At 35.8% G+C, this 23731-nt stretch overlaps 2 protein-coding genes across 3 annotated transcripts in view; both read right to left on the minus strand.

The window, feature by feature from the left end:
• Nucleotides 1-758: 758 nt before the first annotated feature.
• Nucleotides 759-7075, minus strand: LOC127171967 (solute carrier family 46 member 3). Its single transcript, XM_051120952.1, has 7 exons — nt 6916-7075; nt 6559-6754; nt 4121-4780; nt 2859-3105; nt 2681-2764; nt 2350-2506; nt 759-897 (listed from the first exon to the last, which is right to left on the minus strand). Exons 2-7 carry the CDS (start codon nt 6739-6741, stop codon nt 798-800), a joined length of 1431 nt encoding a protein of 476 aa, XP_050976909.1. The 5' UTR covers nt 6742-6754; nt 6916-7075; the 3' UTR covers nt 759-797.
• A 2674-nt stretch (nt 7076-9749) lies between these two features.
• Nucleotides 9750-23731, minus strand: part of mtus2a (microtubule associated tumor suppressor candidate 2a) — a 99340-nt gene continuing 85358 nt past the window's right edge. Inside the window, exons 14-15 of one of the 2 annotated variants that reach the window (XM_051120951.1) lie at nt 17744-17841; nt 9750-14433 (exon numbers count right to left, since the gene is read on the minus strand). In XM_051120951.1, coding sequence (XP_050976908.1) covers nt 14085-14433; nt 17744-17841 — 447 coding nt within the window. In that variant the 3' untranslated portion in view covers nt 9750-14084. Of the gene's footprint in view, nt 14434-17743; nt 17845-23731 lie in introns of both variants that reach the window. The other variant, XM_051120950.1, reaches the window with a different exon arrangement.

Genomic DNA, 23731 nt, shown 5'->3' on the forward strand with positions numbered 1-23731 from the left:
GAAATTCAACATGATTTTCTAATGTCATGTTTTACATATTTAATTTTTTTTTTTTTCGTGTTGAAAAGAGTGACAAGGTTTACAAATGATTTATTTAAATAAATACAATATCAAATCATATTTTGGACCATGTAAATACATACATATATATATATATATATATATATATACATATATGTGTGTGTGTGTGTGTGTGTGTGTACTTGTTTTTGCTACATTGTGGGGACCAAATGTCCCCACAAGGATAGTAAAACCTGAAATTTTTGACATTGTGGGGACTGGCTTGAGGTCCCCATGGGTACAAAAGCTTATAAATCATACAGAATGAGTTTTTTTGAGAAGGTAAAAATGCAGAAAGTTTTCTGTAAGGGTTAGGTTTAGGGGTAGGGTTAGGGTAAGGGGATAGAAAATACAGTGTGGAGAGTATAAAAACCATTGCACCTATGGAGAGTCCCCACAAAGATAATAAACCACACATGTGTGTGTGTGTGTGACAACTTTCAAATGGCAATTTTATATTCTATACAATAAGTTTGTAAGAAATTAAATAAACTACAATAAAAATAGATTTTAAATTTCTAAAACATTTATAGACATCTTCACTAATGTGAATGACAATGTCTTTTAGCTGTTCTTCATCTTACCATTCATTTAGAACCCAAAATAAACTTCTACACTGATCATAGTTCTTGGTTCCAGATTTTGAACCTCTCCATTCACTTAAGTGTTTTCTAACTTTCCACTAGAGGACAGTGTTGTGTCAAAGAATTAGAGGAAATGAGCTCCCAGTGTCCATGTTATGGTGGTAGTTCAAAGATTTCTGTGTGGTCTTCCATCCTCTCCTCTGTCAGTACAATGGATTCCTCATACACATCCAGACGGAGACAAAGAACAACACTGAGGGGAAAGTATGTGTAAATGTGTTATGTTTGTAATTATATTTGTGACAAATTTAATAATAGCAACAGTTGGAATAATTAACACGTCCAAATATCGAACCACTTTCAAATAAATAATATAAAATTAAATAAATTATTCTTGAACTTAAAGTATTTAAATGGAGAAGGTATTTTGATGGTAAATTCACTATTGTTCTAGAATCTAGAATTATTCTATATACAGTATTTAATGTAATTACCACAGAAGTAAGTGTAATAAAATTACAGAAACATTTAGAGTAATCCCTTACTTTTCTTTTTAAAGGGAAACATAACGTTTAATAACAGCATTACTTAATAATGCATTACTCAACTGGTGAGTCTTTCAGGTTACATCGTTTCTTCAGCAGATGGCGGCAAAGTGTGTTTTTGTGTAATTAATGAGCTATGTTTTACACAAACCATAGTATGTCTCGTTCAACCAATGAAATGCTCGGTCACATTCCTTACTCTAATGCTATTGGCTCGTCAGTCTTTAAATAAATAAGTCACTTGTCAAAAGGGAGTAAAAATCGCATGAAGGCAAAGGACATCGATTCATTTAAATACAAAACAATACTTTTTGTACATTTTATATGAACAGCTATTATATGGCAGGAGCTTTTTCAGATTTCTACATGTTCTAAACAAAAACAACAGCATACGGATTTGAGATGACATCACTAAATAACAGAACTGACATTTCCTTAATAAAAACAGATGTTTTCACAAGAATTATGGTTTCAGTTTAGGAAGTATATAGACCAATTTGCAAACAGTGATGATGTTTTTGTGGGCGGAGCCTATCTGGTGGCAGAAAATAAGTTTTCAAGTTTATATTTATATAAATTTTTATATTTATATTTCAAAATTTGAGTTTATATTTCAAAATTCTGACTTTATTCTTGCAATTCAGAGATATCTCACAATTCCGATAAAGAAGGGTCAACTGTCATTTTCTCTTTTAAGTTTATATCCCACACTTCTGGCTTTTTTTCCCCTCAGAATGTACAAATTCGCTATTGTTTGATTGAGTTGAATTGAGTTATAAAGTCTGAAATATGAGACATAAACTTGCATTTGCGAAAAAAATGTGAGATAAAATAGGTAAATGTAAAATGTTATAGGTTTAAATAATATTTCTTGCCGAAACTGTAGGGCTAATATAATATGTTCCCTATGAACTGCATATGTGAATATTATGTAGACCTATTGTTTCAATCAAATTCCATTAAAAGTTGAGGCATCATATCAGGTTTCATCCATTAGTCTGTCCGTTTTAACATCTGCTTTTGGCTTCAAATGGCATTTTTGGTGACAGTGCTCTATAAAAATGATTTGCATTCCGATTTTGACATCCAAAGGCACACAGCTGCAGGTAACGAAACTGTGACGTCTTCTCCAAATTGGTCTATAGAGGTGAGCTACTTACCAGATCAGGATGGCTGGTATGAGAGTTAGGCCTGCAGCCAGCAGAAAACTAAACCCAGAGAACCACGACAGTGTAGCTGCATAGATGCTGCTGAACATTGTAAATGAAACACCAACACTCAACATCTCCACAAAGGCTACACACGCAAACATGGCACCTGTACACAAACACACAGCCACAAGGAACAAACTTACACAACCATCAATAATTCAGATCTTATGTGAATTGGGAATGTTCTAGTTTTAGGTAACGGATGGATTAATCTGAATTCGTTCAAGAAAATGAACGAAAAACTGTAATAAATTCTACTCTATTCTGTTGAGATTCTTACCTTGCTCAGACCCAGACACTATTTTGGACATCATGGATCGTAGGACAGGAGTTGGCATGATGGACAGCAGCAATGGCAACCTCACTGCAATGAATAAAACATACACTATTGTTCCTCCTGAAAATAATCCATCCAGCCACCCATTAGAAACTCTATAAATGCCCAAACTCAGTCTTACCCAGGAACATGAGCAGGGTTGACTTTGCAAACGCCGCCATGATGAGGCCGGCTGCCACAGATGTCAACCCCAGCAGGATGATGTAGGCGTCAGGCAGACAGCGGGACAGCAGCGCCACACCAGCAAAACTCACCAGGTAGATGGCAGTGGAGAGAGCCGAGCCATAACCCACCAACACCTCACTCCAACACAGAGGAGTGTTCAGCTCATACAAGATGAAAATTGACATGCCACCCTGCAGGGCTACCTGTGAGAGACATAATAATAATAATTACCATTTTAAAGTGATTTTAGTCAAAATGGCTGAAAAATCATAAATACAACCACTAATGATTTATTGGCTTATCGCTTTTGACCAATAGGTTTTCAAATCTACATGGTGTGTTTTGTGTGAGGTGACAATAGCACACACACAGTTTGGTGTCAATATGTCAAAGCTTTGCAGAGACACAGCCTCAGAGTCATTTTTGGCATCATGCCTCAACTTTGTAGCGGCACTATACAAAAACTGTTTAATCTGTCAACACGAAATCCATAACTTTTTAACAACATGGTCTGACGATAAGTCAAATTTGGTGAAAATCAAACCAATGGTCTAGGAGGAGTTTGAAAAAGGTTTTCAACATAAATCAAAATGACGGACAGGAAGTTCGGCCAACTATGGCAAAATTTCATACTTGTAAATTTTGTTTACAGCATGACCCAAGGAATGTTTTGATAATGATTTTGATTAAAATAGGGTAATGTAATGAAAAGTGATAAGCATTTTTGAAAAACTCAATATTAATGGTTAATAAATGGTTTATCAGTTTTGACCAATAGGTGGCGCTGTTGCCAAATTGATGTGGTATGGTCAGTGTGAGGTGACAATGGCACATACAAAGTTTGGTGTCAATATGACAAAGCTTTGCAGAGATACCGTCTCAGACAGTTTGGCATCATTCCAGCAAATTCGTTTAAACAAAAAACGTTTTGTATATCGACACAAAATCCATAACTTTTTGCCAGCATGGTCTGAAGATGATCTGAGCCAAATTTTGTTTAAATTAAACAAACTGTCTAGGACGAGTTTGAAAAAGTAGGTTCTTTAAACTATAAAAAATAGGGGAAAAACTTGCTGTTCATTATATACATTATCTCGAATATATTTGCAATTCCGTTTGGTGCCACTAGAGGCACAAAAAATTATACACTTCACTGTCACTTCTGATGTACCACAACCAGGTGAAGCTTGTGAATAATGTCAGAATTATCATAATCACCCTGAAAAAAGCAAAAGCAGCCAGCATGAGCAACAGCACTACGTTCCTTCTCCGTTTAGAGGTCGCAAAGAGCAGGTAGACGCCCTGCAGACGGGCGGTAACAGCTTGAGACTGGTTCAGTCGAGGGGCTTCAGAAGCTGAGGGGTCGGATGAAGTCAGACTAGGATCTGGAAGAACCAATGACTCCTTCAAGACCACCAGCACATAGAAAAGGTTTATCAGATGCAGAAAGACCGCAGTGAGGAAGGGCCATGTGAAGCCAGCTGCTTTGATGTAGAATCCAGTGCACAGAGAAGCTAAGCCAGTCAAAACCCCCAAAATCATGTCCAGCCGAGCCATTCGGACAGTTTTCTGTCCTTCCGGATCTTCTCCGCAGAGGTCGGCCACATAGGCGAAACATCCGCCGATCAGAGTGGTGGGGCCGCCCATCAAGCCTGAGAGGAAGGAGGCAGCTAGCAGGTAATTGAGACTGAAGGAGAATCTACTGACCAAAACATAGGAGAGGCCAAACAGAGCGTCGCCCACCAGAGGAGGAACAATGGCAACTTTACGCCCGCAGTAGTCACTGTATGAGACCAGAAGCAAGGCAGATATGAGACTGGGAATGAGGAAGCAGAGTTCACTCTTGAGGAGGAACATGGACGTCTCCTTCTGCACTGCCTAAGAGATGAGAGAAAACAGGAACATAAAACAATGCACATATTTTTTTAACAGTTGTTATGCCTGTAAAGCTTCTTAGTGAGAAATGTAGGGAGTGAAAGTGAATGTGAAATAAGACACCTGTAATTTAAATATATCAAATGACAAGCAGATCCACAGTAAGAGCTTTTGAATTGAAAAAGAATTTTCTTACACACACAAGGACTACAAACAGAAACAAGGACAAAACATGAGCTCAGCTTCAGCGAATATAACCGGTTCTTCAGAACTCTTTTATCAAGATATGAACATCATTATCAATGTAAACTTTACCTAGTTAACAATGCAAACAGTTTAGTCTCCAAACACGCTCATTCTATTTAAACTTTTTAATGTCTTTCTCTGAGCTCTTTTATTTGCTGGTATTTATTCTATATTTTTTAAATATTAAAAACAGTTTATTTGAAAGGTTAACATGTTGTTTTAGTAGTATTTATACTGTTAAAATTATTTAATTAATATTTAGAATTAGCTTTTATTTATTTTTTAGTTTCAGTATTTCATATATTGCCTTTTAAGTTTATAATTATTATTTTATTTTTTATTTATTTCAGTTAGTTGCAGGGCATTTGGTTACATTAGATTTTATCTAATATTTTTATATGATTAAAATGTTTTCTAGACAACGTCCAGAGTTTTTATTTCCCCTATATGATTATGTTAGGTTGTCCTTTCTAGGAACTTAATAATATTCAAAAATAATATTCATAATTTTAATTCAATTGGTATATATTAAATACATTTGTAATTAAAAACACAAAACAAAACAAAGAATTACTGTCCTTACTACAGCTGTCATCATAATAACAGAGAACATTTCTGTTTAAGAGCAGCAGCATTACCAAATGGGTACAATCTAATTCAAACTATTAACTAGTTGCTTATTAACATGCATATTGGCTATTTATTAATACTCATAAAGACCATATTCTGCATGACAGTATTTTACATCCATAATCCTACCCAATACCTAAAGTGAACAACCTTTCTAAGCAGTAATTAGGAGTTTTTTGAGGCAAAAGTCATATGTAATAGTTAATTAACAGTGAGAATTGGACCCTAAAATAAAGTGTGACCTCCAATTATTTTTTTCATTTTTTGTCATACATTTCAAAGGGTAACACTTAATATAGGGACCAATTTACTCTGTCAACTAGCTACTTATTAGCATGCATATTGTTTGCATATTGGCTGTTTATTAGTACTTATAAAGCACCTATTCTGCATCCCCAATCCTACCCAATACCTAAACTTAACTACCTTACTATTAACACCCTGGTGAAAAAAAACAGCATATGCTGGTTAGGTATGTTTTGATGCTGGTTTAAGCTGGTCCTTTGCTGGTCTATGCTGGTCTTTTGCTGGTTCATGCTGGTCATGTTGCTGGTCAAGGACCAGCATAAACCAGCAAAGGACCAGCATAGACCAGCTTAAACCAGCATCAAAACATACCTACCAGCATATGCTGGTTTTTTCACCAGGGCAAGCAGCAAATTAGGAGTTTACTGAGGCAAACGTTGTAGTTGATGGTTTGTTAATAGCGAGAATTGGACCTTAAAATAAAGTGTGACCATTCAAAGTTAAAGATTCAAAGTTGATGCTAGCTAATTTGTTGTGTTACTAAAAACTGTCATACACCATCACACATTCGATTTTCACAGGAGGGAGGGCGTGATAAATGCCTTCATGTAGAAACAAAAGTTTTTTGGAAGTCATAATTGGCCGTTATAGGCTCTGACCTGGTGTATGGTGACATAGCTCTGGTTGTTTGAGCAGTGAGACAGACTCTCAGCAGGGTAGGTCGTGCCGGTCAGCTCGAGCCACAGCCTACGGTACACATACTGCTGCAGCAGAGGGTAGATCATAAACATGGCAAACGCATACAGGCCAACCGCCGGCTCGATCAAAAGCACACGACCCATCCCACTTCCTGCTCTGCACAGGTAAAATAACAGGAGAGATGCTTGAGAGGACATAACAGTAACAAAACCAATGGTAAAAAAAATTACAGTAAGAGATTAGTTACATTTTTATCATGAATATATAATTAAAGCCTTTTGATTACGGCTACAGTAAATAGATTTGGTTATTCTTACCTGCAAGTTATGATAAGAGAAACCTGTCCATATTTAAAGCATTTTTCCTTGTTCAAATCCACTTAAAAAGTCATAGGACACGACAAACAGAAAGATCACTTCGTGGCAGGTTGTTCCGATATGATTATTCATTTGGGACTTCAGAGCCTGTAAGAGAGACATCCACTCCTCACGTTTGTTTACCAAGACGACGAATCCTCAAAGGAACACACACCCTCAGAACACGTAAGTGTGTTTGTGTAGCACAAAGAAGGAAGGAGTGGAAACAAGTAGGGAGGAGAGTTGAAATAAGTCCAGCAGGTACAACATTTATGTCACTGCATTTGATAAAATACCAAACCAAGTGGCATTTATTTGAAAGAAATACAGCAGTGAATTGGAATAACAGAAGAATTCTGTTCTTTAAAAACTCTGCTTGCTTATACGTTCTGGTAAGGTTCTCTCTGAATAAACGTTATTCAAATAATGTTCAGTCATAGTTAATGTTAGTTATACATCGATAATGGAATGTTTTTCTTAAACATTTTAGTTCAACCATTCGCCTAATGTTTTTTAAACTTAGTAGTTTCAGATGGTTCCAAGAACATCCAAAATTAACATTCTATTAGATCTAATAATGTTTGGAATGATAAAATGCAACATTTCCTAAATATTTTCTCCAACGTCCACATTAGGGAACGCAATATACCGGTAATGACGATAATCCTAATATTTAAAAAAATGAAATATGGTTAAAGTTTTAATTAGCCTAGTAGTGTTGCAATATACAGGTATTGTCGATGTTAGAAAATGAATATTACACGTACCATAATATGACACATATCCATAATAATCCATTATTGAGCGTTAAATCCAAGTATGTATAACTGCAGACCGGAGATCTCCAAATAAGGGCGGGGACTCCAAAAGTGGGCAGAACCTGGGAAATGGGGCGGGGTCTCGTTGTGCAAAGACTATTGTCTCTGGCTTTAGCCAATTGTTATTGACTTCCGTTTCAAAATAAAACTTTATAAATTAAACATTGTTTCTATTTGTTTTTAAATAAAGCTAAATATGCTACATAAATAAATATGCTAAGTGCGAGCAGAGCCCAAAAGCGTGTTCGGACTGAAGGTAGAACCTCTGCTTAATGATACAAATGGGAATCCCCGGCGAGCTCTCCCGCAAGTCATCACAGCGCAGCGCAGGGGAAAGGTTTAACTCTATCACTTTGTTTTAAGGGGCATCCCGGGACTTGAAATTCGCAGGGTAGGAGTGTGTAGTGATGCTGAGATTAACTAAAAAGGCCCCATTGTCCGGTGAGGTCCAGTTGGGGAGTTATGGAACGGCCCGGTGATCTTATATCGCATAATTTTATTAACCGTTTATCCACCACATTATTCAGCGCCAATCCCACTGTGCAGTCAATTTTACTGGTTAAAGTTAGGTTCAGGTGTGGGGTAGGTTTAGGGGTTAGAATTGTTTGTGTAGAAAATCAACACTGTGATTGACACAACCAATAAAACCTTTCAAATCGGCTGTGGGGTGGAGTTTGCGCTTAAGTCGACTGGGGGAAAATTTGCGCATGCATGCGCCTGCCTGACAATGGGAGGAAGCCACGCCCTATTTTGGAGCTCCAACCCAGTTTTGGAGTTCCCGCCCCCATTTGGAGATCTCCAGGCTGCAGTTATACCCTTCTCATTAAATTTAGGTGTGGTTTCATTCACACCTGACACCAAAGGGTGCTCTTGCACAGAAAGCCAGACTCATAGGAGTAATAAAATGAGTGACTTTTCAGGAAATCCCTTATATGGACAAAAGCATACAGCTGTCTCTGTAGCTGAATAAAATGATGAAACATGATGAGAATCAGCACATGATCTGTGTTCTTAAAGCTATCTCAGGTATTTTCATATGTGTAATGTATATTTATATTGCAATGCTAATGGGCATAGCCTTTATTGCTGTATCCACCTTATTTTGGCTGTAAGAGTGGGTGTGGCCATTTGGTCTCATCCGCATCCAGCTGTACAAAAACAGCTCATTCGCTTTGCTCCTTGTTATTGAAAATTGGCAGCACTGAATGTAAATGCCATTGAACCGAACGAAACTCGCAAATTTTGCTGATTATTGCTGCTGAAAACGGTCAGTTATTGTCATGTTTTGGGCTAGACTAATCGGCCTGACAGGGAAAAACATTTGGAGTACTATGACTGCCAAAAGTCAAAACAAAAACAAAAACTGAGGAACAAAAGCCGTTTGTGGTTGGCCAAACTAAACCAGGATTTCCAGGGCAAGAATCTTGACAACATTCGTGTTTGTTCTTATCATTTCCGGTCAGGTAGGTGACATATTAGGCTAATATCTTAATTAATACTGCTCATACATATCTTTACCACCTATTAACTTTAGTTTGTCAAAATACTGTGCCCTTACTAAGTCCTGCTCTATATGATTTAGCAGCTTCCACACGCGGTTTAAACAGCATAAATTAGCAGAACAACATTTTCAGTAGTACATTAACCGTGCAATTAATGCTGTTTACATCTGAGTATCTCCAATATGGCTGTGCATCCGGGTAACTGACCAAATCGTGACACAAGTGAACTGGAAGTCTCACCCATAGGCTTACTTCTGTGTTAAAGAATAAGGTGAATCGATATCACAATATATCATTATCATTACATTTTAAGGCTACGATAATTGTGTAGTGAAAAATCTTATATCGTGACAGCCCTAGTTCACATAATCAAGAAAAATTGCTTTCCTAAACATTTGAAAATACCATTTTAATAACGTAATGAGAATGTTAGCGAAGCATTCTTAGAACATATTAAGATCTACTGTAATAATGTTCATATTTTTAAGTGTTCAAATCATTGTTGGGGCCATTATATACAGGTATGTTATTCACAAACAAGCAAAAAAAACATTACTGTTGAAACATTTTAATATTCATCCCCACCCCCCAAAGTGAATACAAATGAGTTATATATAAATTCTTTCCATTCCTTAGTATAATATTCTCTATGCTACAGTTACAGCGTGAACCATCACAAGTTGAAAACGTACACGGGGAAGAAATGATCCGCCAAGACAAACATGCATCGATTACTGTGCACTACAACACAATAAATAGCTTACAAGCGACTGTAAATCCAGTCAAAAAAGACATAATAGAAGTCAAATGTTAGTAAATAGACAGATGGACATATTTCATTCAGTCCAATAAGTGACTCCACCACTCCCAGTTTACATTGACCATGTCAGTATTTTCAGGGGTAAGTTGACATTCAGTAGTTTAGATGTCCACAGGACAAAAAGTCAGCGCTTCTCAGAAATTAATTCTGTTGTTTCAAATCATTCATCATAATCTATGGACTAATGCCATAGTGAGGGTTGAAAAACAACAAGGATTTTTAAGCATATCATTAAATACATATTACTCCTTTAAGTAAATGTAGATTAGCAACAATTTTGTACTTTGTTATAAACCATAGCAGGTGCAGACTGAGGTTGCTGAGGTTTTTTGTTGAGACAATAATTTAAAAAACATAAATAAAGAATATGAAAAAAATGCTAGTAAAATCAACCAAGTTTTAAATAAAAAATAAAATAATAAATAAAATAAGTGTACTTTCCCGTATTAAACCATATATTAGAAGGATATTACTTGTTTGTTATAATGTTGTTGGCTATAATGTAAAAACTTTTATTATTTTTGCTACTTTGCACAATAAATAAAGGCACATTCCTGAAACATTTATGTATTTGTTGTAGTGAATCAAAAGTATTTAGAATTTAGACAAGTTACTAATGTAAGATGATCTGCTGTTGTTTAATAAAAACGTTTTATTTTGAAAAAGGCGCTTTTTGAATGGTGGTATATTATTATTGTGCTTGACAGGAAACATCCAGAAAACGTCCAAAAATCTGTGCCAGAGTAGCAAAAAAGAAACAACGGCAAATCATTCGTATCACAGTGACAGAAGCAAATGAAATGTAAAGCTACATTATTTAAAAATGCATTAGAATTAGAATAAAAAATACATTTCACAGTAATTAAAACAAATTGGAACAGCAAACAATAGTGTCTCAAATAAGGAAAAACATCTGCAAATACATACTTCGCTCCGTACGTGTGATTTTTTTGTCGATTGCTGGTCTTGAATAGCAGATTATTGTACTTCTGTGTGATACCCTGTACAAGCACCAACTGATAATATTATAGAAAAAATATTATCAGTGAAGAGTTTACAAAAAGTCTCATTCGTATCAAAAGTGTCAAAGGTCGACCATTGAAAGATGTATCAATTGTAAAAACACACAAACGAAAAAAATCCAAATTTTCAAAAATGCAAAGAAACGGCCTCTTTGTTTTGAAATATCAAAACCCACTTTGCAAGAGGAATGTGTTCTTAGTTTTCTTCAAAAATAAATAGATAAATAAATAAAAAGCATGTTTTACTGGAAAACGGAGAACTGCCTTTATGACAGAGCAAAATAATTTCCCTGAACTTTATCATACAACATTTTAAAGATACAGTTACATTCTTTTCTACTTCACTCATACAGAGAAATCTCTCTCTAGGTTATGCTACACTCTACAGAGGTAATACAAGAGTTAACCAGCATTACAATAAAGTTACGTCTAACTGCCATATTGTACCTCCGTAAAACTTTCCACATCTATAACAAACCTGCAACACACCTCTGACAGGTGTGACATGAGGTGGAATTGATTAAGAAAGTCCTGTCCTATTAATTACGGGTAAAATATTGTCCTCAAACATTTAAAAAAAACTCAGAGGTGGAAGCTATTAGGAGTATCTAAGCTAACATGACAACTATCCTAGTTGGATTCACATTAAGAATGGAAGACTTACAACACATGCACATCGAGTAGCAAAATGTCCATTAAATTACAAAGTACTGATAAAAATTACAACTACAATTTACAACATTGCCTGTAGTCGGTACCTATACATTTGCTTGATCTCCCTGTTTTATGTCATGCATGAAGTGAGAGCACTTGCTTTTGTCAGATAAGTTAGGAAGAACAGGAAGAACAGACTTGATGCTGAAGAGTTTTTGAAGTTGTTAACCAAGTAACTGGTACAGTCTGGCACAATAAATCTGTGCCAGCGAAGGTTTCATTTCATGTCAGCATTCTGATCTTTTAAAGTAGAAACGCTTGTCTTGAAAAAGCTGGTTTTGCTATTAGCTGGGTTGGTCTTTTGAAGGGTCCGGGAAACATACTGTAACTGCAGTTTGTTAAGACAATGTGAATAGGCCTTTATACTGCAAAAAAATCATTTTCTTAATAAGCAATTTTGCTTACACCTACAATTATATATATATATATATATGTAGTGTGTCACTGAAGACTGGAGTAATGACTGCTTTTACATGGCAATAAATTACATTTTAAAATATATTAAGAAAACGGTTATTTTAAATTGTAATAATATTTCACAATATTACTGTTTTTATTTGTTTTTATCAAATAAATTCATCCTTGGTTAGCATAAAAGACTTCTAAAAACATTTAAAAAATCTTACCAACCCTAAACTTTTGAATGGTAGTATATATATATATATATATATATATATTTACACCACTGCCATGTAAGTTATGCTTAAAAAAAAAAGAAATAATAATAATAAAAATCAGAATAGAAATAAATAAATAAATGGACACAAGTCATAATATTTTAAGTGATTTTGCTCAATTTGTTTAAAAATATGTTGATACTTTTACTGTAAGAAAAAATTAAGAAAATGATATTTTGCAGCATATATACTCCCAGTCAAAAGTTTTTGAACAGTAAGATTTTTAATGTTTTTAAAGTCTCTTCTGCTCACCAAGCCTGCATTTATTTGATCCAAAATACAGCAAAAACAATACAATTTTGAAATATTTTTACTATTTAAAGTAACTGTTTTCTATTTAAATATATTTTGAAATAATTTATTCCTGTGCTTTCAAAGATGAATTTTTAGCATCATTACTCCAGTCACATGATCCATTAGAAATCATTCTAATATTCTGATTTGCTGCAAAAAAATCATTTATTATTATTATTATTATTATGTTGAAAACAGCTGAGTAGAATTTTTTCAGGTTTCTTTGATGAATAAAGTTCAGAAGAACAACATTTATCTGAAATAGAAATCTTTTGTAACACTATAAATGTCTTTTAGCATCACTTTTGATCAATTTAAAGCGTCCTTGCTAAAAAAAGGTATTAATTTCTAATATCCCCCCCCGCCCAAAAAAAAAAAAAATTATACTGACGCCAACTGTTTTAAATATTAATAATAACAATAATAAAAAAAATGTTTCTTGAACAGCAAATCAGCATATGAGTATGATCTCTAAAGTACCACATGACACTGAAGACTGGAGTAATGATACTAAAAATTCAGCTTTGAAATCACAGGAATAAATTACATTTTAAAATATATTCAAATAGAAAGCAGTTATTTTAAATAGCACAAATATTTCACAATACTACAGCTTTTGCTGTATTTTGGATCAAATAAATGCAGGCTTGGTGAGCAGAAGAGACTTAAAAAAATCTTACTGTTCAAAAACTTTTGACAGGTAGTGTATATCTTGACTATTTTGAGACATTCTGAATCAAAACTTGGGAGATTTGTAAAATCAGAAGACGTATCGCATAAAAAAATAAACCAGACCACAAAAAATGCTGGTGCATTTATCTGTAGGAAGAAGGTAGGGCAGAAACCTAAAGTGCTTTTTGTTGTATAAAATTCTCGTATGTCATTCAGAAGAAACTACAGACATTTGTGTTGGAGTCCAACAGCATGTTTTAGAGTCTAATCTAAATTCGAGCTACTTCTGTGTACACAAAAACGGTCTTGCCTCCATGCAGACCAAGCATTGTTGGCAGCACATCATAGGCATAAGCATTAGCATCATTAGCTCTTTCATTCTGATGCTATGCGTTTACAAAGTCAGATCCTCTGAGACAAAAAAAAACTTTTTTGCGTCTCAAAGTCAACAAATGGAAATGACAGAGGCTGTCTGGCCACTGGGTTGACAAAATCTTAATAAACCTGACATGTTCTTCTAGGAAAAACATGGATCGTCTGCACACCAAAACGAAGCGCTGCTGTCACAATGGACAGTGATGGAAAAATGCGCGATATGGCTGTAAAACAGCTCATCTTGGTAAAGTGTTGGCATTTGGGATCCGGGCAGGGGACGAGCGTGCTGCTGGTGAGCCTCTGAGAGTGGGCGTCCCTGGTGCCGGAGACGCCACCTTGTGAGTAGGCGTACAGGGGCCAGGAGAACAGGAGTGTGTGGGGGTCCCAGGACCTGGAGAGTAAGAGTAAGGAGGAATATCAGGGCCGGGGAAGAAGGCTCTGTGAATGGGAGAAGAGGAAGGCGACAGATGGGGACTCGTCTGGAGGAGCCAGAGGAGCTCTTCATTGTTGCGACTCAGCCGTTTCTTCTCGTTGGTCTCCTTTTCCACATACTCCTGAAGGTTTGCGTTCTCCTCAGATAGTTGTCTATAAATTTGAGATGAAACAGTCAGAAGTCTGGCTATGCAAGACCTTAAAGGAGAATTCCACTTCCGGAGCAACAATTTACAAATAATTTACTCACCCCCTTGTCATCCAAGATGTTCATGTCTTTCTGTCTTCAGTCTTAACGAAATTATGGTTTTTGAGGAAAACATTTCAGGATTTTTCTTCATATAACGGACTTGATTGGTGCCCTGATTTTGAACTTCCAAAATGTAGTTTAAATGCAGCTTCAAAGGACTCTAAATGATGCCAGCCAAGGAAGAAGGGTCTCATCTAGTGAAACGATCAGTCATTTTTTTCGAAAAATGTGTATACTTTTTAAGCACTAAAGCTTGTGTAGCACAGGCTCTTAGATGCACGTTCACGATGCTACGAATTAGTGATTGGTCGTTTTTGAACGAATCTTTAATGTGACTCGGGAAGAACGAGTCGTTTCCGGCTCACACTGCATTGGTTGAGCTTATGGGGCTGTCACGTGATGAAAGAACGACTCAAACCCTGGGATGCACGTTTTCACTTACTATTGAATCACGTCAGAAAGGTCACATGGACGTAGGCGGAACTACAGACCCAGTGTTTACAAAGCAAACGCGCAAAGACTAAGAAAGTGCAAGTAAGTCAAACGCTGTTTACAAACAAGAAGGTACAACAATGTCAGATGATGCTGAAGTTGTAGGAGAAAATAACATGGAGTTTTTTGACATACTCTACCTTTTTGAGCCAGAGTACACAAACAATGAACTTGTATTGATTTGACAACATGATTCATAGTAATGACGGGAAGTACCAGGGTTTCTGCAGGTTTTATGAGGGCAAATTTAAGACTTTTTTTAAGACCTTTTTAAGACCAACTAAAGAAAATTTAAGGAAAAAGAAAATCATAGGGAAAACAATACAAGTTCCCTAAGTATAGTTCGAGTTTTACTTTCACTTTCAAATTAGCAGCAATTCAGCGTCTAGCAGTTGTTTGTTTTTAGTTCGTCTGAGCTTTCCCTCTTTTCCTCGCTTTCCTTCAGAAGAAGCGCCATGCACATTTTACTTTCACTTTCAAATTAGTAGCAATTCGGCATCAAGCAGTTGTTTGTTTTTAGTTTGAACTTTCCCTCTTTTTTTCACTTTCCTTCAGTTTTAAGGACCGCTGCTGGCCAAATGGGTGCCCTAAGCGGAATTGTATTGTTGTGCCCCCTCCCTCATTATTGAAGTAAAAAACACATATTATCCAGGGTCAAAATAGAACTTAATAAAATATAAAAGCAAATGAATAAATTACAATTAAATTGTATTATTTATAAATTACAGTTGTAGATCTAGACAGTTACCTATGACTATGATTTTATTAGGCTTAATACAGTTGTCTAATTGATTTTATTGTCTCAAGCATCCAGAAAACACACAAAAGAAAATTAAGCAGTTTTACTACAATAAAACAATGGTTAATTTTGGCAAGGGTTGTGATGTCCACATGTTTTTTGTTGAAGAAATTATAGAGGCTGTAGCATTTCTATCACAAGATTAAGTGGATATTTGAATTAAACGTTTGGTCACTATTAAACAAGGATTTGATCGTGCTGTAAGTGTAACAGCAACAATTATTAGGCCTTTACAGGCATTTGTAATAATATGTAATGTACAGAAATTGTTTATTTCGTATTAGCCCACATTATGTATTTTAACAGTGTTATTTAATGAAACCATGTTTATTTTTAATTAACCGATCATTACTGGCTCATTGTTTTTATATAGGTTAATGCATTTTAAGTCATGGAAACTAGTAAGGCAGGTGCGTTGGTGGTGGTAGAATTATTACCAATATTAAAACACGTTATTAGTGTAAACAGCCGAAAAGTTTCTCAGGATTATGAACGCACCTGAAAGTGATACACGGACGTCATCTTTGCATTTTTCGTTTTCTTTTCTTGGCGCCATGATTGCAGTCAGCCGCAAACATGAGGCTACTTGAGGTGAGAGCGGGCGCGGGTGCGCCGCGAATGCGGGAATGGCCCGTTACGTGTGCTTAGCTTGCCTCCCTGGGAGTTGGTGCCCGTCGCAGTCTGCGTACTCTGCGCCGGTACTGCTTGTTAAAGCGTCCTGTGCATTTTACTTTCACTTTTAAATTAGCGGCATTAACGTAACGTACCGAACTTTTATTAACAAAACAAATAATATAATTTAAAAATAATAACTTATAATATAAATGATATAAAATAATTACTTACACAAAGTTTAAACAGTTTTACAAAACTGAAAAACACTGTGTAACCAAATAAATAAGAAAAGTAGAACGTTTAGCAAAATGAATAAGAAAGCTTGGAAGCACGGCATACACCTTGCACGCTTAATATAACATTAAAAAACAAAAAAAAAAAAAAAAAAAAAAAAAACAGTTTAAATAAATAAAATCAGCAAACACTGTGGAACCAAATAAATATCACACTTCCACTGTTACCCTAGATAAATAGCAGAAGTCAACAGACTTTTCAAAATCCAAAATATCTATAAAACAGGCGCTTTTGCATTTCGTTTTGAAACTCTTCTGCCATAGTCTTGTCTTTCTCACCTCTCTCTTGTCAGTCAGCTCGACTCACTTTATGTGATAAAAGAAATCTGATCTGTGATGCGACTGTCGTTCGGCACACTGCATTGAGAATAATGTTCAAGAACGCGCATCCCAGAGCCTGTGCTACATGAGCTTTTGTGCTTAAAAAGTATACAAATTTTTATTTTTCGAAAACAATGACCGATCATTTCGTTAGATAAGACCCTTCTTCCTCAGCTGGGTTCGTTTAGAGCCCTTTGAAGCTGCATTTAAACTACATTTTTGAAGTTCAAATTCGGGGCACCAATGAAGTCTATTATATGTAGAAAAATCCTGAAATGCTTTCCTCAAAAACCATAACTTCTTTACGACTGAGGACAGAAAGACATTAACATCTTGGATGACAAGGGGATGAGTAAAATATTTGTAAATTGTTGTTCTGGAAGTGGAGTTTTCCTTTAACTCACCTAAAAATGAAACAGATTATGAGAAATTCAGCATTGCATCACTTGCTCACCAATGCATCCTCTGCAGTGAATTATTGTGATGTTTTTATCAGCTGAGTGGACTCTCATTCTGACGGCACCCATTCATTGCTGAAGATCCACTGGTGAGCAAGTGATCTAATGCTACATCTCTCCAAATCTGTTTTCATGAAGAAACAATCTCATCTACATCTCAGATGGCCCTAGAGTGAGTACATTTTTAGCTAATTTTAATTTTTTGATGAACTATAACTTTAATTCAGATTCTTACCTTGACACTGTGAGATGGCGGTCAATGCGGGCCATCAGGTCTTCATTCTGCTGCTGAAGCACCTGGACCCGCTCTTCCAGATACAGGTTCTTTTGGGCCTGCTCGAAGGATCAAGTGAACACAGAGCTCGACATTAAATTCTTACACAAACTTCCCCTGCCTGGACAACAGGGGACTGAAATGTGTTTCATGTGAGGAAAAAAACAATGAGAATTCATACAAGCTGAAAGGAAAAGAGAGTAAAAAGCTGCTTTAAAATAGAAGCTGGCCCAATTTTATTAATAAATAATATAACGTCCAAAGGAGCTGAAATGAAAATAGAAGTTTTTAAAAAAAAAAAAAAGGTTTGAAGTGGAAACTGATTCAATATCCAAATCATAAATAATGTACTGTAACATCACAATAAAATGGATTTTTTAAACACAATACATACAAGGATATACAACACTCTTCAAGTATGGGATGAAATTAGACTCAAAACGATTAATAAATGCACGCACTATTATCCATGTACTGGATCAATTTTATGCATGTATCTTACAATCCACAAACAAATGCCTTTCAATTTGAGTCTGTGGAATTCGGGATTAAATGACTGTGCAGCGATTTGTACAAATACAGACATGTTTGCAAATAAAAATGTTCTGTTCTGCATTAATATATCATAAATTGCTCATGCAAAAAGGAATCAGTGCATTTGTGGATCAGGTGACACGCGTGCATTTATTGAGGTCTTGCTCGAGTCAATCTTGTTCAGTTCATTTGGATTTTGAGACTTCATTTTCGCAGTTTACAGCATTTCACGACGCACACACACACAAACTATCAATGAACAAGGCCAAGTGCAATTCATTAACGTGCACGCGATTCGAAAAATTCGCAAATTTGCATCACTACACTGATGTGAAAATTGTTATAATTTGCATTAAAGTATCACAGTTTGTGGATGTGGTGATTAAAAATGTTCATTTGTGGATCAGACGACATGCGTGCATTCATTCACATCTCTTCTGAGTCGATTCTATTTGATTCATTTGAATTTTGAGACTTTCGTTCCGCCCTTTTAGCCTTGCCCAATCCACACACAGCTCGCGATCCACACGCAGCTGAACCTAAGAAAATCGGCGACCGCTAGATGGCGCTATAGCCCCAGTCACACGTGCGCATTCCATTGTGTACGCTTTTATGAATGTTACATCGTGTTTTATTTGTTTCTTTTTGGTTTGGCTATTCTCCCCTGCCAGTTGAAATATAGTAAACATGTTTCATTGAACTTGTTCTAACAGAATGGCTTTTATTAATTTTGTAAAACAAGAACTTCGTCATGGCACCTTTTTTCTGTACTTCAATGACACGTTGTTAGTTTCCTTCCTTATTATTATTATAAGTGCTATTGTAGTTGCTCATTTGAGCCATTAGTAATCGCACGTTTATATTAAATTAATTATACTATATTAAACCAGTGAGCCGTTTATAGCCTATTCCGCGCTCAAGCGGACGAATAAAGCTTGCTGACTAAAGCAATGACAATGAATGTCTAGGGAAAAAATAGCTATAACATATTTCATGTACTTATTGCTAAACTGTTTTCTGAGTCAGTGTCGGCTGCAGAGATGAAATTGATGACGCTGATTCGCCATCTTCGCAGTAGGAGAGAAATTTCATACGACTTACAGTAATGAGAGAGTGTATGTTATGGGTTTGAAGAGGATGATTTTACATGTGAAGAAGACCTTTTTTGTCAGAAAGCCTGGTTTACATATTAAATAATATATTTACATAATAAACAATAAATTGGTTTAATATAATCAATTGTGATGCTATCTGGGAAAGTGCTGGGACGTTTTAGGAAATTCGAAAAATAGGTCGCACGCAAGGTTTTTATTTATTTTTCATATCGTGAGATGGCGGAGCACAACAACGCAATCTTACTGTAACTAAGCTGCTCACTTAATCTTATTATAATTGACTATTTCACATCCAGAAATGAAGGATGAAGTAAGTTACTAAGAGGAAGAGTCCAGTGAACTTTTAAGCAGAGTGAACAGTTGCGCTGCGCGCATTTTTCTAAATGTAAACTTCAAGGTATGGCTATTCGTGCTATCTAAACATACAAGAGATGATCAAAAGTTTGGTGACTATGGCCATGATAAAAAAAACGGAAAACAAACGTTAGTCTATTTGTGTAATGATGCAGTATAGCGCTCCTGATTTGACAGACAGCTCTTGTTAAACCCGTGAAGTGAAAGTGAAACCCGTCTCACTTTAAACCCGTTTTTCACAAAATTCCATTCCTGAAAATCAAATCTATATCAGCCAACTTAAGATAGCCATACTGTTACGTTCAATCTACGGAAATATAAAAAATAAAAAATTGGAAATAAAAACAGTTTTGAAAAGGGCTTCCCTGGTGAAAAAAACAGCATATGCTGGTTAGGTAGGTTTTGATGCTGATTCATGCTGGTCCTTGACCAGCAACATGACCAGCAAAAACCAGCAAAGGACCAGCTTAAACCAGCATCAAAACATACCTAACCAGCATATGCTGTTTTTTTCACCAGGGTGAACCCAGCTTTCATATGGTATCAAATAAAAAGTTAAATTTCACCATATGTTGGGTGAAATTTCCTTGATCGCATCACACTTTAATATAAACGTGCGACTAGCTAATGGCTTAAACAAGCGACTATAATAGCACTTTAATAATAATAATGATAATAATAATAATAATAATAATAATACAAGGAAGGAATAAGTGACAACGTGTCATTGAAGTACAGAAAAAAAGGTGCCATGACGAAGTTCTTGTTTTACAAAATTAATGAAAGCCATTCTGTTAGAACAAGTTTAATAAAACATGTTTACTACATTTCAACTGGCAGGGGAGAATAGCCAAACCAAAAAGAAACAAATAAAACACGATGTAACATTCATAAAAGCGTACACAACGTGTGACTGGGGCTATAGCGCCTTCTAGCGGTCGCCGATTTTCTTAGGTTCAGCTGCGTGTGGATCGCGAGCTGTGTGTGGATTGGGCAAGGCTAAAAGGGCGGAACGAAAGTCTCAAAATTCAAATAAATCAAATAGAATCGACTTAGAAGAGATGTGAATGAATACACGCATGTCGTCTGATCCACAAATGAACATTTTAATCACCACATCCACAAACTGTGATACTTTAATGCAAATTATAACATTTTTCACATCAGTGTAGTGACGCAAATTTGCGAATTTTTCGAATCGCGTGCACGTTAATGAATTGCACTTGGCCTTGTTCATTGATAGTTGTGTGTGTGCGCGTCGTGAAATGCTGTAAACTGCGAAAATGAAGTCTAAAAATCCAAATGAACTGAACAAGATTGACTCGAGCAAGACCTCAATAAATGCACGCGTGTCACCTGATCCACAAATGCACTGATTCCTTTTTGCATGAGCAATTTATGATATATTAATGCAGAACAGAACATTTTTATTTGCAAACATGTCTGTATTTGTACAAATCGCTGCACAGTCATTTAATCCCGAATTCCACAGACTCAAATTGAAAGGCATTTGTTTGTGGATTGTAAGATACATGCATAAAATTGATCCAGTACATGGATAATAGTGCGTGCATTTATTAATCGTTTTGAGTCTAATTTCATCCCATATTTAAGGACCCTATGAGGTTTGTCATGCTTGTTCAGACATGAATTCATCTCCTTCCTTTATAGTTTATTTTATGATCTTTTTAGGGGTTTTTAAAGTACCCCTCAACTCTTAAAATATTTTGTGTTATTTGAGTTAGCGCTTCAGTAAGGAATGTGATGTAGACTGCCACTATATAATCCAATAAATATTTTATCATAGAAATGAATGATTATTTAACATCCTGCATTATAAATAATTCCAGTTTGTTTTCTTTTGTTCTGGAGCAATTTTTTGTGCACTTTTATGCTGCAGCTTTTCTTTTAATTGCATGGTTTTCTTTTGTCCTGACACAATTTTTCTTTTACATTTCCTTTCTTTTAGCCGCAACTTTTAGTATTTGTTTTTATGGAAGCCCGTTTCCACCACTGAATAAAAATTTAAAAAAAGGCTATTGTAACTTTTTATCTCACAATTCTGACTTTTTTTCTCATAATTGTGAGATATAAATTTGCAGTTGCGAGTTATGAAGTCAGAACTGCCAGATATAAACTCGTAATTCTGAGATAAAAAGCCATAAAAAGTCAGACTTTATAACTCACAGTTATGAGTTTATATCACTCAATTCTGAGAAAAAAATTAGATTTTCAAGATTTTTACTTTTTCTTGCAATTCTGACTTTATTCTCCAAATTAGGGCTGGGTATCATAAAAAAAAATTCAATGTCGATCCCGATACCGATACCTTGACTTCGATACCGGTTTCTGAATGATATTTTTTTCGATACCAATTTTATGAAACCAATTTTAACAAGATTACATTATCTCAAAATATTTTTTTCATCTTATTTATTATTTATACAGATTCAAAGACTCCTGAGCCACTGCGCAAAAGAACAAAATATATCCAACACAATAAATCACTGAAAATAATTTTAATAAAGCTCAAAAAGTTTTCAGTTTACACATCTGTTACATTCACACTAGTGCATGTTCATTTTAAAATGCATAGCTCAGACAGAATCATAATTTCTGTTCATTTTCCACTAATTTACTGACAAGCACTAGCACCTTCCAGCGCTGTCTGCCGGTATGTATAACGTTATATGCCTTCACTCTTCTGCAATTGCTCAGAGCACATAACATATTTCAACAACATTACATTGCCAAAACACACATTCGACAGCAAACGGAAGTTATTACAAACACTCGCTGGTGGTTTAAAATGAGTTTTGAGTAAAAGCGGAATATAAATCTTATTTATTGTCTTATGTAGCATCATGTTACCGTGTTCGTGAATGATCACATAACACACACTTTCGGTCATGTAGTATGGACAGATATCTTTTAAACAAAATTATTTTTAAACAAAAAAGCACCAGTATAAACGTAGCCTTACATCTAAGGGGGTTGTGATGCTTTCACGCTAGAGCCTCACGTGTGAGCCATATCTCTGAGTGTAAACGGTGTAAACTACCAGGTGTGTTCAACTTTGTCATGGCTCTGCGCAGGATCAGGAGAGCTATAGAGAGCAGACTGCTTCGTATGCTTTCGGATCCCTCTCGTGGATGCCGTGTGAGTACGGTTTGTTGCTGCGTCGACCAAAGCGCACGCACAGCGGAGCTCACCACTGGCGTGCAAGCCGCGCTCAAAGTTCAAATTAGTTGAACTTTTGCTGCTGTGCTCTGAGGGCTGCGCATTCCACGTTCAGTGTGAAAGCCGGCGGTGATCTAGTCGAACACATCTAGTGCTGCAGGCTGATTGGCACACTGATGTTGACGAGATTAACCCCTTAGGTATCGAAGTTTGGTAACGAACGACAAGAGGTTTTTCGATACTCAATGGTATCGAGGTGCCTAAAAAGTACTGAACTCCATAAACAGCCCTACTCGCAATTGCGAGTTTATATCTCGGAATTCGGACTTTTTTTCATGCAATTCTGAGGAAAAAGTAAAAAGTACGGGATATAAACCCGAAAATCTTGCAATTCTGACATTTTTCACGCAATTGAAAGACTTTTTTCTCAGAATTGTGCAATATAAACTCGAAATTCTGAGAAAAAAGTCATAAAAGTCAGACTTTATAACTCGCAATTATGAGTTTATAGTCAGATTTGCAATTCTGACTTTTTTCTCGCAATTGCGAGTTTACATCTCACAATTCTGACCATTTTTTCACCCAGTTCTTGTTTGAGTTTATATCCTGCAATTCTGATTTTTTTTTATACAATACTGACTTTTTTCTTGCAAATGTGAGTTTGTATCTTGCAATTCTGACTTTTTTTCACCCAGTTCTTGTTTGAGTTTATATCCCGCAATTCTGATTTTTTTATACAATACTGACTTTTTTCTTGCAATTCTGA

Source organism: Labeo rohita, chromosome 10 (assembly GCF_022985175.1).
Source record: "Labeo rohita strain BAU-BD-2019 chromosome 10, IGBB_LRoh.1.0, whole genome shotgun sequence".
Taxonomy (NCBI): domain Eukaryota; kingdom Metazoa; phylum Chordata; class Actinopteri; order Cypriniformes; family Cyprinidae; genus Labeo; species Labeo rohita.

What these genes read in the sequence shown, in the direction of transcription:
- LOC127171967 (XM_051120952.1), bottom strand. Translation starts at nt 6,741, where the DNA reads ATGGGTCGTGTGCTTTTGATCGAGCCGGCGGTTGGCCTGTATGCGTTT. An exon ending in GCTATGTCACCATACACCAG is followed by an intron (nt 4,781 to 6,558) that starts GTCAGAGCCTAT and finishes CTCATCTCTTAG; the next exon opens with GCAGTGCAGAAGGAGACGTC. An exon ending in CTGCTTTTGCTTTTTTCAGG is followed by an intron (nt 3,106 to 4,120) that starts GTGATTATGATA and finishes TGTCTCTCACAG; the next exon opens with GTAGCCCTGCAGGGTGGCAT.